Genomic DNA, 17,343 nt, shown 5'->3' with positions numbered 1-17,343 from the left:
ACAGGAAAGTAAGTGAAAAAACACTACTTAGCTCAGCCAAGCTCGAGACCACGTCTTTGCTTGTTAGCGGCAAACGAGATCTGGGGGACTGGTAGTGGTGCATCCTGGGATATAGTAAGCTCAGCCAATAAGAGACTTCGCTCTTTGGCATAAGCGTGCCGAGTCGGAGCCGAGGATCGGCTCCGAACCCATCAGTCAGAATGTAGGCGAGATAGGATCACATAACATCAATATTTTTCAGCTTGCTATAGTTTTTCACATTACTATTTAGTTTGCAGGTACTCCATTACTGAGTAACTGTTTACAAATCTTCTCTTCTACCCTCAATTTTATTTGCTACCCTTTCACAGATTTGGCAAAGTGGTATGCATATTGTATTTTTATTTGTGTATCAAACCATTAAAAAGACTCACAACCCACAGCATGCTACTGGCACCCTCTCCCAGTGCTCTGTACCTGGTACAAGTCTTTAGGCACCTCAAATAAAATTACTACTAAGTTTTTGGAGGCTTAACAAGCACTTGCAGATGATATGCCATAATGAACTAGAAAAACAGAAGAACAACCTTTCTAGGGTCACAGGGGTCAATCATCATTTGTGCTACTAATACTATCCTGTTTCATCACTTGTTTGTAAACTAAACCAAATATCTTCCTTTCCAGTGACAACCAGGCAGGACTCTTACTACTTCATTAATAGCAGGTGGAAAGGTAGAAGCTCTACAGCATAATCAATGTCAATTCCACTGACCAATACATTTTTGGACTTGCACAGAAAGCACACTGGCACAAAATTACACGAGTGTGAGCATGACCCCCCCCCCCACACACACACACACAGGTGTAAGCTCACATTCAAAGCAGAGTCTAAATGAAGGGAATGCATTCTGTATCAGTAGACTGGATATCGATAATATAAAAGTTATGAATGTGGCTTGACCTGGGAGCAGTTTTATATTACGGAGACAAACCTGTCCTCAAATATGGTTACTAGCAATCCTGAAGTATTTCAGCCGATAAAATGTGACGGAAATGTCATCTGTGTCCAGAGCACTTTCTTGTGTGTGTGGGGGGGATGCTTCACAGAGCAACCAAGACAATTTTTTTTTGGGGGGGGGGGGATTCACACATCAACCTGCTGAAGCACCATTTTTTTTTGCAAAATCTCAGTTCTTACTATTGTGCTCAGAAAACACATGGTTAATGACCATATGGAGAAGTCTGCTATAACAAGCCCAAAAGGATTGCTACCACACGGACATGGACAGAAAAAACACACTATGCATAGATGACAGTCCGGAAAGTGTGCAAACATTATGTTTTCTAATGGATAACTTTCCTTGTGTTTTAGAAAGTATGAGGAAACCAGGTACAAGGCAAATAGAAGGGGGTGCTTGTGACATACCAATCCTAGATAGCATGCAAAGATCCAACTGGCTTTGTATCCCTTAGATATCCTACCAAGAGGTCAGCCATTAAGTGACCGACTTCTTTCCCTAATCCCATTTCAAAGTTACTTCTCCGTGAAAGGATGGCTAGTTAACCAAATGGACTGCAAGATCATAGTTCACATTGCTATTTCTGTCAGCCTTAAAGGGTGTTTCTCTACTCTACAACTGTGCAATCATTGATTTAGTATTAGTTAGAGGGAGTCAAGTCTCCCACATGGTTGGTGCATCAGGGCCTGGCCCCGAAGAAAAAATATTAACTGTGCTTTGTTGACTAAGTTAAGGGTATTTTTCTTGACTCCCTTCTATATAGCTTGCATTCAGCTGGCTTTGATTCAAGTTGTCATGACAGATCTATACAACATACAGCTTCCCCATGGTAGATCCATATAACATACAGCAGCTTCCCCTTTGCAAATCCATATGACATGCAACTTCCCCAAGGATGTCGGATTCAGAGAGGTTAATGCATCAGTTCAGTGACCTATATTACCTGCATCACTCCTCTAGTACACACAGGACAAGGAAACGTAGGGATATCCAATCTGCCCTGCATCCTACATGCTGTACCAGCCTAATGGAACAGGAGCAGGTTGATAATCAATACTACAGTGCAGTGGCCTGGGTTTAGAACAAGAGTCTCTCCATAAATTTCTGATTTCCTGTAACTTCCATTCTAACCTTTCATTTAAGTGTTGGAAGGTATAATGCTTATTACTCTTGACTTGGCCATGTATAGTGCCATCAAAAATTATTTATACATCATGGAGGGAAAAAAAAAACAATGGTAAAAGTCCTGCAATTATAGGGTAAGTAGTCTTTTTAATTTCCATCTAATAGTTGCAGAAAACTGATTCTATATCAAAATCCACCTTCATAAGATGGATCCTCAATATAAAACCTTGCCCTTTGCACTGACTTAGAGTACTGTTTGTACTGCAAAACCTAATTTTTCTCAAAGTCCCACTGTTAGTAGCTGAAAATGTATCAAACTTACCTTGGAGAGCTCAAAGGAGGTACAGGAACTTGGACAAAGAGAAGAGCACTCATCCAAATGCACACTCATGCCTGGCTCAAGAGGAACAATGGGGGGGGGGACTTCCTTTATAGTATGTACAACCAAAATTACACTCTTAGCTTTACCCTCACAATGCAACCATATTTTCCTACATCTAATCCATGAATTTTCTAAATATCTAGACTCTACTTACCTCCATCACCTCAGGAAAAAAAAAACTATCCCAACTCTGCAACTCACTTTTCCCTTTACTCACCTCTGTCCAAAATATCAGCTCTTACAAAAACTGCCCTCCCATGCCCAGTTTATGCCTTTAAGATATTCAAAGATTTCTGTAATACACACTGCCACATCTCCCGCCTCCTTCTGAGGTCTACATATTAAGTCCCATAGTCTTTCTTCATACACTTTCAATTCAGGCAAGGCTAAAACACTGTTGCTTTTATTTGAACACTCATCATATGTCTCACTCTTCTCCCTCTTTTTAAGAAAAAAAAAAAAAAAAAAAAAAAGAGAGAGATACAGCTTTCAGAAATGGGCATGTTACATCATGCGAAGCCTAAACCATTAACTTGTGATCCAGCCCTAACCCCCACCCTGTTCTGATGTTCATCAATTGCAAAAACAATGAAACTGTCCCTCATTACTGAAGACCACACAAGACTAGTGAAAGATATCTAGCTCCCTTTCCAAACATGGGATCTCCCTACAGAGTGATGTTATAAAACTTGCTAACACAAACATATCCCCTAGGCAAAACAAGCAGACAAAGATCTGACAGACATGTATCTAATTTGAGATACCCCAGCTCTAAAATGGGAAAGACATGCACTCCTCATTTACATTACTCCAACCCTCCATATACCCCGCAAATGCTTCATCATGCATTATGCAGTCCTATCTGATGCAGTGCTGGCAGTATCAGTCTGATACCTTCACGTCAGTCACTGGCTTACTGCATGAATCTTACAAACTGTTTTAAGCCTGCTCTTCTCAAAGTCATGGCAAAAAAAAGTCTGTAAGAAACACCAATTCACTGTTACAGTTAACGAAAACAATAAAATCCCACAACTCTCATGTACAGAAATTATTTACTAGCAATACACAGTAACTGTAATAACACTGTGACTCCCTCAAGTCAGCAACACGCGTTTATGTACTGTCAGCCCGTGGGACTTTAAACAATTCATGTAAGCACTAACAAAATATAAGGCTATAAATATTTCTGTACTACACGGTCTTTCACTGTTTAGCTTGAAAAAAAAAAGTACAAATCAGGGAAAAAAATGCAAAACAGATTACAGAAATCTTTTGCTGGTACATTTTCCTTATACATACTGCGAAGCTTCAGGCTCAAATACAAGGGCCTGGCTCTTATCATCCAGTTCTGTACTTGTGGTATCAGAGCAGTATAAACTGGATCGTGGAGTGTTCACATGGCTAGGAGTGGTAGATAGCATCTCAGATGGAGGACTAGAGCCAGGAAAGCTCTGGGGTGAATGGGAGCCCGATCTGCATCTTCCTGCTCGATTTGCTACCTTCACGGTCTCAAAAACTCTCTTGAGGCCTCTGAAAGTAAAATTATACCATTAATAGTGTGGCTGAAGAAACCAGTGCAAAGGATGATCAAATACAAATAAACAACTGTCCAGTTTTGTTTAAAGTGCACTTATGTACCTTGTAAAATAAACACAGAAACTGAATTTGGCTGTACTCTGCAAAAGTCTGACTGTATAAACATGCAGGATGCAGTTAAGTCTACCTGAATTTGAAATCCATGCTATCAAAACCAGTGCCATGATTCAGGACAAAGTTTGCCAAAGTACACCTTTCCTATTTACCCTACTATGGGCTACACAAGGCAGTAGAGCTGAAAAACATCTACCAATTAAAGGACATCAGTGCGGACAGCTTCCATGGTAGTTTTCCCTGCTTCCATGGCAGTTTTCCCTGCAGTTAATCCAACTTTATGTATAAACATGGAATGCATGTATATAATGTGTACTAAACTATTTGTACAATGACATACCTTTCACCTCCTTAAACTTGGGTGTAGACATAACAGTTTACCTCACAGAAACAAGGTGCAGGGTTAGATTTTTGCCTTTGGGAAATTGGCCTGCAAGAGCAACTAGCCTTTTACTTACCTATGAACAAACCACAAAGCTTAAAATAACAGGAACAAATGCCACTCAGATGTACTAGAATGGTTTCAGTTTACTCAGAAAGCAGACACAGAATCATGAATGTGTTAAAGATGGACAAAGTCTGTACTATTAAGAGAAAACTACATGTTCAAGATCTGCACTGCTTGTTCTACAGATGCAGACTTTAAAAAGGGGCAGTGCAATGTTGTAAGCAGCATCCTGAAAACCTAACAGCCGAATCATACTAAATCTGCCCAAAGTAAGGCAAGACATCATATCTAGAATGTAATACTAGAATTAACAGAATTTCAGACAGTCATATTTCTCTGTTCCCAAGCTACAGCTAATATCTGGAAACAAAGGCTACCCAGTAATTAATTTAATTTTCCGAAGTCTTGAAATGTGTTTAATAGCATGGTAAAATAAATATATGAATACACATCAGTTGTGCTCTTTAAAGGCAGTTCATATAGGAAATCTGAGTCATAATTAGAACATGGAGCTTTTTGAGGGGATTGAATTGTTTCTCTGACTAAATGTATTTTATATGAAGTAGTTTTATTAACAAATCTGAGGACAATACAACTGAAGCCCATTTGTGCATGTTGGGGGGGGGGGGGGTGTAGACCAACAAGTAGCAAGCCTGACGATATTCAGTAAATGGGAAACCGATGGACTGCAGATAAACTACTGCAGGTTAATGTGCACAGCTTGCATTTCTTAAGTTCTGCAACAGGGAAGGATATGAATGACAAAAAGGTACACAGATACTTACAGATGTTCTGAAGAGGAAAAGCTGTCAATCCCTTTTCGCATAGTGCCTTCAATTTCAGCTGCCAAGCAGTCCTAGGAGAGACAGAAATATGAGGATTAAGATGGCTTCTCCCCACATCAAAAAGAAGCAGCCAAGAAACTATAACTCTACTAATAATAATTGCACATTTTCTTGCTAGAGTGCAATAAAATTACAAAAAGATATAGAAAGTACAGTTTTGTACCTACCATAAATGTAGATGTTCGAAGATCCACATTGCTGCAGTCCTTACACTTGGGTAGTCCACTGTCCTCGGTCGGCCCGAATATCAAAGTATAAGGCTGACGTCGGTCAGGGCGCATTTGACTGACATCAGGACGTCTGGGTACAAATGCGCATGACCGACGTCATATCCTCAGTCTTTTCTTGCCCCAGATGTCAGAAGACCCTAAAAATAAAGGTCAAAACCAAAAGACAGCAAACAACCAACCAACCACCCTTGCACTAACTATATGTACAATATATACAATATACACAATATGTACAACCCAACCCACACAACCACCTCTAACTACAGAGGGGAAGGAGGGAGGGTAAATTGGACTGCAGCAATGTGGATCTTCGAACATCTACATTTATGGTAGGTACAAAACTGTACTATATTCTTCATCTCACATTGCTGCAGTCCTTACACTTGGGTAGAATCCCAAAGCAGAGGTAAGGGAGGATGGCTAACTACAAGGAAGCAGGAGCTGCCAAAATGCCCTGCAGAACAGCAGTGGCAAAACCAGCCCTGGACTTGAGTAAAGTGGCAGGTGATAATGCCTAGAGAAAGTATGCACAGAACTCCAAGTAGCTGCCTCCAAAATATCCTTGGTTGCCACTCCCCTCAAAAAAGCTGTTGAAGTGGCAGTAGCCCTAGTGGAATGAGGCCTAATCCCAGCTGGAATCTCCTTGCCATGATGGGAATAACAGAAAGCAATGCAAAACCCAATCCACTTAGAAATAGTTTGTTTTGACACAGGCTTGCCCTGAGAACTCAAAGCAAAAGAAACAAACAACTGCTGAGACTGCCTGAACCCTTTAGTTCTGTCCAAATAATAACGCAACTGCCTGTGTACATCTAAAGTGTGCAAAATCTTTTCCCCTTTATTTTGGGGATTTGCATAAAAAGTAGGCAAATGAATCGTTTGGTTTAAAGCCACACTAGAAACCACCTTAGGCATAAAGGAAGGATTAGTACGTAATGATACCCTATCCTTATGGAAAATCAAGAAAGGCTCAACCGCCATAAGGGCCTGCAATTCAGAAACCCTTCTTGCAGAGGTAATGGCCAACAAAAAAGCAGTCTTCCATGATAAATATTTCAACTCAGCAGTAGCTGCAGGCTCAAAAGGTTGTAGAGTGAGTTTCTCCAACACAAAATTGAGATCCCAAGCAGGAGTAGGAGCTCTTCGTGGGGTCTTATATTCTTTGCCCCTCTAAGAAATTGCTTGAACAAAGGATGAGAAAACAATGGTGGGTCGCAATCATAGTGAGCTGAAATTGCTGCAGCATGAACTTTAATAGAAGAGAAAGACAAACCTTTGTCTAGTAACTCAGTAAGATATTGAAGAGCCACACAAATTAGGCCCAGAAACATCAAAATCTTTGCTGCACTCCAAAATAAAAATCTCTTCCATTTGTCTGCGTACACTTTCCTTGTACTAGGCCTTCTAGCTTCCAAAATAACATTCAAAACTTGCTGAGGAAGTGGAGGCCCACTATGGTTCAAAACAGAATATGCCAGGCTGTTAGGTGCAGAGAGTGAAGCTTGACATTTAGCAAATGGCTGTCCTCCTGCGACAACAGGTGTGGAATCGAAGGCAAAGGCCATGGAGGCTTCCGTATCAGACTTCTCAGTAATGGGTACCAGTGCTGTCGAGGCCAATCCGGAGCTATTAAAATCATCCTTGGCTTGTCCTGTCTGACCTTTAGAAGTACCTTTGGGAGGAGAGGCAGAGGTGGAAAGGCATACACATGAAGATTGCTCCAATTGAAAGAAAGAGCATCCACTCTCCAAGCTGTGGGATGAAACCTTTTTGTGCAAAACCTTGGCAGCTGATGGTTTAGTGGAGAAGCGAACAGATCTATGTCTGGAGTTCCCCATGACACTGTCAATTTCTGAAATACATGAGGATCCAATTTCCACTCGTGGGGATCCATAATTCGTCTGCTCAACACATCTGCTAAGGAGTTCTGTGCTCCTGGCAGAAACCTTGCCTGAAGATTGAGCTGTAAACTGAGAGCAGTCTCCCACAAAATCATTGCTTGCCTGCATAGGGGATAAGAATGCGTTCCCCCTTGCTTGTTGATGTACCACATGACAGTTGTGTTGTCTGTTAGAATCAACACCTGCCCTGGAAGAAGTAATTCCTTGAAGGCTATCAATGCAAACTGGACTGCTAACATCTCCTTCATGTTGACATGTAGATGTTGTAGTCTGACAGGCCACTTGTTTTGTATCCACTTTCCATTTAGATGAGCTCCGCAAGCTTTGTCTGAGGCATCTGTCGTTAAAATCTGACTCGCCTCTGGCCGGGTCACAGAGAGTCCCTTGTTTAGGTGACATTCCTGAGCCCACCACAAAAATTCCTTTTGAATGCAAGGTATTATTAGAATGACAGTGTCCAGATCCTGGCAGTGCTGTGTCCATACATTTTTGAGATACCATTGTAGCTTCCTCATATGCAGTTTGGCATTGGGAAGCACCAGAATACAAGATGCCATGAACCCTAAGGCTTGAAGGACTGTCCTTGCAGTCAGCCCGGACTGATGAGATAGTTGATGGAAGTAAAGGGATAGACTCTTTTGTTTGTCCGGGGTTAAAAGGCCATCTGGGATGCTGTATTCAGTCTCACACCCAGAAAGCACATGTCTTGAGAGGGTACTAGACTGGACTTTATTTCGTTCACAGAATACCCTAGGCATCTTAGCACTGCTATCACATATTCCAAATGATGAAGAAGCTCTTCCCTTCCTTGAGCCAGAATTAGGCAGTCGTCCAAATAAGGATAGATCTGTATTCCTTTTAGTCTGAAGAAAGCTATCACTGGAGCCAGAACTTTCGTGAACACTCTGGGCGCAGTAGATAAGCCAAAGGGCAATGCAGAGAACTGATAGTGAGAAGTCCCAGCTCGAAAACGCAGATACTTTCTGCAACTTAGTCTGATAGGAACATGAAGGTAAGCCTCCTTGAGATCCAAAGTTACCATCCAATGATCTTTGCCCAGCAGAGGTAAAAGCTGCTGCAATGTCAACATTTTGAACTTGGGAATGTCCAGATAAGTGTTGGGGATAGATAAATCCAAAATTGGCCTCCACGTGTTCCCCTTCTTTGGTACTAGGAACAGGCGAGAATAAAATCCTAGGCCCACTTCTGGCAGAGGGACCGGCTGTATGGCCCCTAGTTGGAGCAACAGAGAAACCTGTTTGTGAGCCTCTATTCTTTGTTGAGGAGGAACGTCTGGCATGCCTTTGAAAGGAGGCAAGGTATGGAAATAAAACCTGTAGCCGTGGTGTATGATATCCAATACCCATCTGTCCTGGGTAATTAAACTCCAATTTTCTTTGAAAAGTGCCAACCTTCCTCCCAAAGGTGCTGCCAGGCGAGCAGGCTCTGGCAGCTGAAAAGGTAGGTCATTGGGTCTGCTTACGAAAGGACTGACCCCTGCCCTCACCCGAAGCCTGTGCAGGAGAACTCCCTGTTCTAGGCCTGAAAGAGCCCTGAGCTCTGCCCTTACCACGTCTAGATCTACCCCTAGACTGGGAATCATAAGAAGGATACGTCCACCCTTTAGTAGGCCAATTTCTACTAAACTTTGGAGGCTGGACCTGCAAAAAATCTTTAACAGTCTGCATAGACTTAGACTTGTCTTCCATTTTCTTTAAAACTGTCTCAACAGGAGGACCAAACAACACGTCAGATTGTAAAGGAGCATCTAAAATCCTTGTTTTAACATGTTCAGACAAATTCTGATCCCTCAGCCAGGCGTGCCTGCGAAGAACTGACCCAGTGGCAGCCACCCTAGACGAGGCCTGTACAGCATCAAGACCACATTGCAAAGAATGCTTACCCACCTGTTCAGAAACATGTACTAAATCTTGCAACTCCTTACAATCAATACCTACTGCCAGAGCATCAACCTTAGACTTCAATTGAGAAAGGAGATAGTTTTGGTATTTCAACATGTGAAACTGGCAATTCAGAGCCCTCATAGCAAGAGTGGAAGAAGTATAAACTTTCTTTCCCCATCTATCCAAGGCCCTAGCCTCCTTGTCTGCAGGAACCGGATTCTTAACAACAGAAGCCTTAACACCTTTAGGCCCCTGGCTAACAGTTTCTGGGTCTGCCCTAGGACTCTTAAAAGATACTTATGAGCTTCAGGCACCCTGTAATACCTATCCGGCTTAACAGGAGCAGGAGGCAAAGAATCAGGATTAAGAGAAGCCTCTGTAAAAACATCTTCCACTACATCCAAAACAGGAGGTATAGCCAAAGGCCTATGCTGGGGTAAAACAGAAATTCCCTAAGCCTTTTCCTGGAATCAGAGAAGTCCTGACCTTCCCACTTAAAATGCTCCCTCATGGAATGAAGAGTTTCTGAAAAGAAAAATCCTCAGGAGGAGTAGCAGAAGGAGTAGAATCATCCACATCAGAATCAGAATAAGGAGAGTACTCCTGCAAGTCTTCAGCCGAAGACTCTGAAACATCTGAAGCCTGCTCAAAACCCCCAGGTCCGGCTCCACCCTAGGTCTCTTATCAGGAGGGGCATAGAACCCTAATCAAAGTAATCAAATCTTCTGCCATTTTAAGCATATGCTTCTTGGGCACAGTACCTGAAGAGCTAGGGGTAACACCAACTGAAGCTAAACCTGGCCTGCCCCTGGGAGAAGCCTTTGAAACAGAAGGAGAGGGCCTAGCCACCTTAGGAAGGGAGGGGAGTATAGTAACCTGAGAAGCCCCCTCAGCCTGACTAGTCTCCTGAGAGGCCACATCTTGCAATAATAAGGTCTCACCCTGGGAACACAAAGAAACCTCCGGTGGAGCCACCGGCTCCACCGACACCTCTAAAGAACCGGCGTCCGGAACAGACGGTTCTTCTAGCCTAGGCTTAACTGCCTTGTCCTTGCGCTTCTTCGAAGAAGCGGGTGTCGGAGCATCCGACGGCATTTTATAGTTGCACCGCTTCCCAAAGACTAACCTTGCACAATCCAACCTTCTCTTTATAGTGCGTTTATTAAATCTAGCACAAGAGCGACAGCCAACAACGTCGTGCTCAGGCCCTAAGCAAGGAATACACAAAGTATGATAATCTCTATGCGGTATCTGTTTCCCACAAGAAATGCAATTATTGACTTTTTCTGACATCCGGTAAATGACTGAGGCAAGAAAAAACTAAAATATTCCCCAACGGGGTACTTAGCCAACTTTGAACTCGGTCTGAAACTTCTAAATCGAAAAATCTCAGAACGCCAACCGGCACTTGCAATGCTGCTTCTGCATTGGACCATGCGGCAAAAAAGACTGAGGATATGACGTCGGTCATGCGCATTTGTACCCTGACGTCCTGATGTCAGTCAAATGCGCCCTGACCGATGTCAGCCTTATACTTTGATATTCAGGCCGACCGAGGACAGCGGACTACCCAAGTGTAAGGACTGCAGCAATGTGAGATGAAGAACATCAGCAATTTCCTTCAATGTATTACTGGGATAAAAGATAAAAACAGTTTAAGTGCAGTTGCTAATACTTTAACCATGGTGTAACCCTAGTTCCATGGCACAACCCCCTTACTAGGGTTTAATTAGAGATTCTGGCACTGGAGGAGCCAGGCAAGGAGGAAGAGGAATGAAGGGGCATGTCCCACTCACATCTTTCAAGGGTGGGTGGGGTTTGTGTGCTCTCAGGGGCACACTAGATGGTGCACTCTCCCTAGTGGAGACCACCAATCATGCTGAAGGGTCAGAAGCAGGGCCACTTAGAGGGGAATGCCACTTGTAGAAGTGAAGGGACATTCCTCAGATGATGGCCCACTGCATACCCTTCCTCGGTGCCTAGCAAAGAAAAAAAAAAAACACAAACCTTTCATCAATGGCAGTCTAAAATGATGGTCCTTCCTGGTTGATCCTTGTCTTAATGAAGATGAGCATATCAGCCAATTGACCAGGAAGGCACAAAGTTGGTTTAAGACAGGTGGAGGGAGATGCACACATCAACTGCAGTTTTAACAAACACCCAGCCAGCTCCTAAATTCCTCAGAATGGAGGTAACATCCTGTTTCTAGTCTAGAGAATACAGAATGCTATAAAAAGCTGCACACAAGAGATCCATAAATCATACTGTGGCTTTTTAAGTTGCCCAACATAAGGAGTGACATTTAAGGACATCAACGTGCCCAATGTACGCATCCACCCACCTAACACTGGATGATGTTTTACCTCCATCAAAAAGGTTTGGCTGGTAAAGATTCCTGATCTACACCAGTGGACACAGGATTAGTTATCCCTTCCCAACATCTTGGGGGTGGAGAGCTGTGCACCAGCTGTTTCATCCCATTCCCACCTCCACCCCCCCCCCCATACTACTATCTGCCAGAGAGAGTCCATTCCTGAATTTCAGTTGCAAGTGGCACAAAAAAGGCCCCTCACTCTGTAGCACTGGGGGTGGTGCATTTGATCAATGTTTTTATGGGATGCAAATGTACCTAATCACACAGAGGACCATGTACCCAAATACCCTTTCTACAAATATAACCAACACTGGAGTAGCTGTTACAAGGATACTCTAAATCCTCCTTGATTTGATTCTTATTGTTGATAATCGGGTCAAAAATGCAAATTCACACTGCTAAGTACTGAATAATTCAGTAGCTCCTGACACAAAATCTCAGGACACCCTTCATATAGGGGGCTATTATGATATGAAAGTCTACAGTGCAGCAGAATAGCATCCATATGAAGTCAGATCAAGAAAAGGTAAAAATTAACAGACATTTCTCACAAGTGACAAGAACTAGGACTAGGGGTAGATTTTAACAGCTGGATATTAAACACTTCCTAAACAATGAAAGGAAACATGGCACAGGTAATGCAAACAACTAATGTCCATAAAGTTTGTAAGCAGAAGGTGGCTGATACTGTGCTGTACAATGCGGAATTCTTTTGGAAATAGGAAGTGAGGATGGATCCTTTAATGAAACAGGAAGTGAGGATGGATCCTTTAATGCACATCTCTACAAAAAGAGGAATCAAAAAATTCCTCCGTCACCATGAAGGATGCTACTACTAACCTTCAGCACAAACAATTGCTTAGTTAGCACTTTTACCATTACTGACAAGTAGTTCTGGTTTGGGGATAACAGTGAAACTGATTTTTTTTTACTCTTTCATCCTCTTTCTTACATGTTGCAGCCAATGCCTAGAGTGATGCTGGAGATACCCTCCACTATCCATGGAGTTTACAAGGTGAAGGGGGGAAACAAAGTAGGTTGCCAAGTTCTTTTTGTATCTCACATGAATGCTCTCATACCTACAAACAATTTAGAGTACCTGATCAACCAAATGCATTGTCTTTGGAATGTGAGAGGAGACCAGGGCATCCACAAGAAAAAAAGCATGCACAAAGGGAGGACATGCGGATTCCATACAGAAGGCATCCCTGCACAGAATCAAACTGGAAAACCTCTTGTGGCACAGCAAAGCTACCCACTGCACCAGTGTGTCACCCTACCTTTTACTAGGTCAACATGGTAGAACAACATAAAGGGAACATGCTCAATAATCAGGGGCCTACACTATATAGTGAAACCACAGCTTATGTTAGAAAAGACAAATTAAAATAAACAATCCAAAATGCACCTATTCTTGCGGTGTGAATAGAGAGGAAACTACACAGTCATTTGCCTTAAATAGCACAAGATCTGGCTCACGGGAATGCTACAAAAACAAATCTAATGCTCTCAGAGCTTCACAAAACTACAGCTAAAGGAGCAGCTTTTCAGTTCTACTTCACTGCAGTGCAGAGTTAAGAGTAGCCACAGAAGTAGCACAGATCACCCTGTCCATCAACAGCTCTGTGAAAGGCAGCCTTTCTAAGTACCGTGCCTGCAGTAATTTGGCACTGTACTGTTCAGTAGTTCAGGCTACAACCGAAAAGAGTGACAAAAACAACTTTTCTAAAAAGACCAATATACAATGTGGAACTAATGAAGTGTCAAACTTTGGGGGTTATGCAGCAACCTGACATGTATTTAAGAGGCACACAAAGTAAAAATATAGTGTGAAAGAGTTCATTCAGATACGATGAAGTTATTCAATACAGGAATGTCTGGCTGCTTAGAGTGTTAGTGGGTGTTTGGTTGTCAAATAAGATATAGAAGCATTATTCTCTCATGTAAAGGAGCACAGATGGCTGGAAATATGTAACAGGACAGAGAAACAACTTACATTTGGCATTTATTTAAAAAAGTGCAACAGACAAAGTGTGATGCACTGAAAATAAAATGTCCACATATTCAGAAATATTTTTTTTCTACAGAGTAAAGAAAAACTTTGTAAAGTGAAAAGGCACCATTAGGATTGTTCACAGTTAAAAACTCTCAAATATGAATGAAAATACTTATAACTGAAACGGACTGTGAAAGTTAAATTTTGTAGTATGTAGAGATCAAACAGCAGCACAGTATACAGTAGGATGCAGCTTTACTGGTCATTAAGATAAATGTAGATGAGAAGAATCGTCCACTAAGCTATGTCCACTAAGCTATGCAGCAGTCACTTGTAGCAGATGGCTTGCAGTCACAACACTATGCTATTTTCTGCAATAATGCTGAAGGCCTGCTAAGTGAGGGTATTCCATATTCAACAATTACTGCATGCTCTCAAACCTACAAAATTTAGTACATTTCGGAGTAGTGAAGAGCAAAATCACAGCAGGCATACAGGCATCTTAATAACCCCTACAGAAACAGAGTTGTTGTACTTCAGTGCAAATGCATCACATACCAGAGGGAAGATGTTGAGGGAGCTGTAGCGGCTGATGGTACTGTTGGGTAAGCTTCGGTTACGAAGGTTTTTAATTTCATCCTGAGTTTCAACAAGCATTTCCTTACATTCTGCATATTTTTCTTGAAGGTCTGTGAACTGTTAGCATTAAATAAAGAGTGACATTATTAGTTACACAAACCGTACCGCTAATGTGTTATTAAACATTTTAACATGCCAACCTCTATTAAATGCTGCTCAGACACTCCACTCCACTGTTCATTTGCAATTTCAGCAGATACTGCTTACAATCTCATAGCATTCATAACATATATGTAAGCAAGCTACTTTTCATATTTTGGAATATAATATAATAAAACCAATCTAATTCAATTAAATTCCAAATAAAACATGGCAAAAAGTAAGACAATAACCATCACATGTATATGTTCTTATATATACTGAACTGCAAAGCATTTTCATTACAGAAATCTGTTCATCAAGGTAAAAATTGCTGAAACTGATACAGACGTGGATTAATGCAGTTTACATCATCATGCTGTAGCCTAAATAAAAGAGACACTTTTTCTGCAAGTACCCTTTGCAGAAAAGTGAAACCGAACAAGTTTGCTCAAGAGTTAAAAAAACGCAGAATCTAAATGGCTTACGACTCAGCACAAGAGCAGTTAGCCAAGAAATAAAGCAAAGTGAAATTTTTGAGCTGCACTTGACTCAGCAGTCTTCTTCTTCCAGCTTTTCCCAGTTAGGGGTCACCACAGCGGAGCACCTGTCCGCTCATGATTGGCAGTGGAGTTTTATGGTGTCGAGTTTCCAGCCCAGCGCCCAACCTTCCACAGAAGGCACACACATGCAGGCACTCACACCTAGGGCCAATTTAGAGTGTCCAATCCACTTAAAGCATGTCTTTGGGACGTGGGAGGAAACCGGAGCACCCGGAGGAAACCCACGCGACCACAAGGAGGACATGCAGACTCCGGACAGAAGGCACCCCAGCCGAGGATCGAACTGGAGAACCTCTTGCTGTGAGGCGGCAATGCAGTACAAGACATAAAAAGGGATATGCTAGTCCACTGTTTACATTATCATGCATATATGTTTTAATTTGCCTTACAGTATGTTGCTGCAAGAAAGCTTCACAAATGTAACTTTCAAAATATCTTTATATTATTTCAGAATGCATTTTTCTAGTCTTTAAACACTTGAGGCTAACTAAACCCAAATATTGGAATGACATCCAACTGTTGGTGCAAGCATGTAAAGAAAACATGTAATACCACAACCAAGGAAAACAGAAAGGAACCCATGCAGAAGTAATCAACAGCAGAATACAGTCCAAAATGTATTCAAAAAAGCAGAACAAACATATGTTAAGAAACTAGTAAAACTAATTTAATAGAGAATACAATAAAACACGTTAATGAAGCACATTTTATCTAAGAGTAAAGGCACAGCGAACCAAAGACATCTAACAATTAGACATGGGAAGTTCTTAAAGCTAAATGCATCAATTAATGGTTATTCAAAAGTAAAAATACGAACTAGACCTTAAAAATTTTCAACAATATTTTACATATAAAACATACAAGGAAATACAGTAAATATATTCATGATACATTAATAAAAACTATACTTTCATTTGTTTCTTTTTGCGAATTGGTTTAATGCTGACAGCAGCATTAAGACCAGGAACTTTGTTCGCATAAGTCTCACAATCCACTTATATTCTTTCTAATATATTGTTTGATGTTTATGGCTGGCTGGTTGTGTCTTTAGTCTTAAATAAAATGTGCTATCGTATTACACTGAAGAAGGGTTTTTACCTGAAACCTCTGTAATTTTACTAACATTATTAAATTCGTTTTACTAGTTCCTTGGCGTAGTTTGTCCAGCTTTTTTAAATAATACAATCACAACAAATCACTTGAGTTAATGAAGGATGCTGAGCTAACAGTTCAACAAGGCTTAAAAGGTACACCTCTTCTGAACTGAAGCTTGGAGTTCAACACTTGCTACCACCTTACTGCAAAAAAACTACCAAACTGCAAACAAGTATATTTTTTCTGAATTCTGCCCTGCAACTAGCCGCCTTATTTAGTTTTCAGTATGTTTTTACTCATATCTTCACTGAAGCACTGCTGGACATAAATGATATTTCTGGACATTCTCATACTGGCTTCAGTGCCAATCTGCAAGGATATGCAGCTTTATATCTAAAAACAGGTGTATGTCTGTTAGCATAATGTACATGAAGCAACCATTCTGGAGTACAACAGGAGCCAGGACCCCACCAACCCAACATCTAGTCACCGAGGAACTTTTGCACCCATTTATATTTGGGCATACATATGCTGCCAGGAGGTTGTGCCTTCACTCCTCGAGGTTTCAAGACAGACTCCAATAGTCCCTAGGCTATGAAACTACATAACCACCACCACCTGCTCCTCTTACAATCATCGTACAAAGGGTATAGAGATGCTTTGCATGAGCCCTAAACCCACCCTTGTTGTGACATGAGCATCGCCATCACCACAGGAACTTCCTTCACCCTTTTACATGAGCAAATACACTCATTCACCCACACACAGACAAGGACAAGGACTACAATCACAGGCTTGGGAAGTTGTAGTCCAAATGTTTCCAGTTACAGCACCTGCTTATTTGTAAGCCTTCAATTGCCCATGGAGATGGGTTCCTGGTCAGCTGGTGTGCTCTGGTGCAGAGCACAAGCTGCTCACTCCCACTTCCCTTGCTATTTCAATGCTAAAGCCATTATTCAAGCACAGGATGTCAGGGTTGCAGACAGGGTTTCATCCTGCTGCACTTCTTGTCTAGTCTTACATTTGGTAACTGTGGTTTACTAGGTGGGTTTAAATTACTATTTCCTAGCAGCTGTGGTTAAAGCTTGCCCACACTCTAAAATTCTGGGGGGGGG

At 41.7% G+C, this 17,343-nt stretch overlaps 1 protein-coding gene across 3 annotated transcripts in view; it reads right to left on the bottom strand.

Moving 5' to 3' along the window:
• The window catches only part of LOC122787967 (trafficking kinesin-binding protein 1-like), a 517,740-nt gene that overhangs the window by 56,088 nt on the left and 444,309 nt on the right, over positions 1–17,343 (bottom strand). For all 3 annotated transcript variants that reach the window (XM_044054896.1, XM_044054893.1, XM_044054895.1), the window contains 3 exons: positions 14,412–14,549; positions 5,389–5,459; positions 3,805–4,035 (listed from right to left, as the gene is read on the bottom strand). In XM_044054896.1, coding sequence (XP_043910831.1) covers positions 3,805–4,035; positions 5,389–5,459; positions 14,412–14,549 — 440 coding nt within the window. The remainder of the gene's footprint in view (positions 1–3,804; positions 4,036–5,388; positions 5,460–14,411; positions 14,550–17,343) is intronic.

Source organism: Protopterus annectens, chromosome 13.part0 (genome assembly GCF_019279795.1).
Source record: "Protopterus annectens isolate FY-2018-M chromosome 13.part0, PAN1.0, whole genome shotgun sequence".
Classification (NCBI taxonomy): domain Eukaryota; kingdom Metazoa; phylum Chordata; order Ceratodontiformes; family Protopteridae; genus Protopterus; species Protopterus annectens.
The sequence above is the reverse complement of the archived record's forward strand: the minus strand, read 5'-3'. Positions and strand labels throughout refer to the sequence as shown.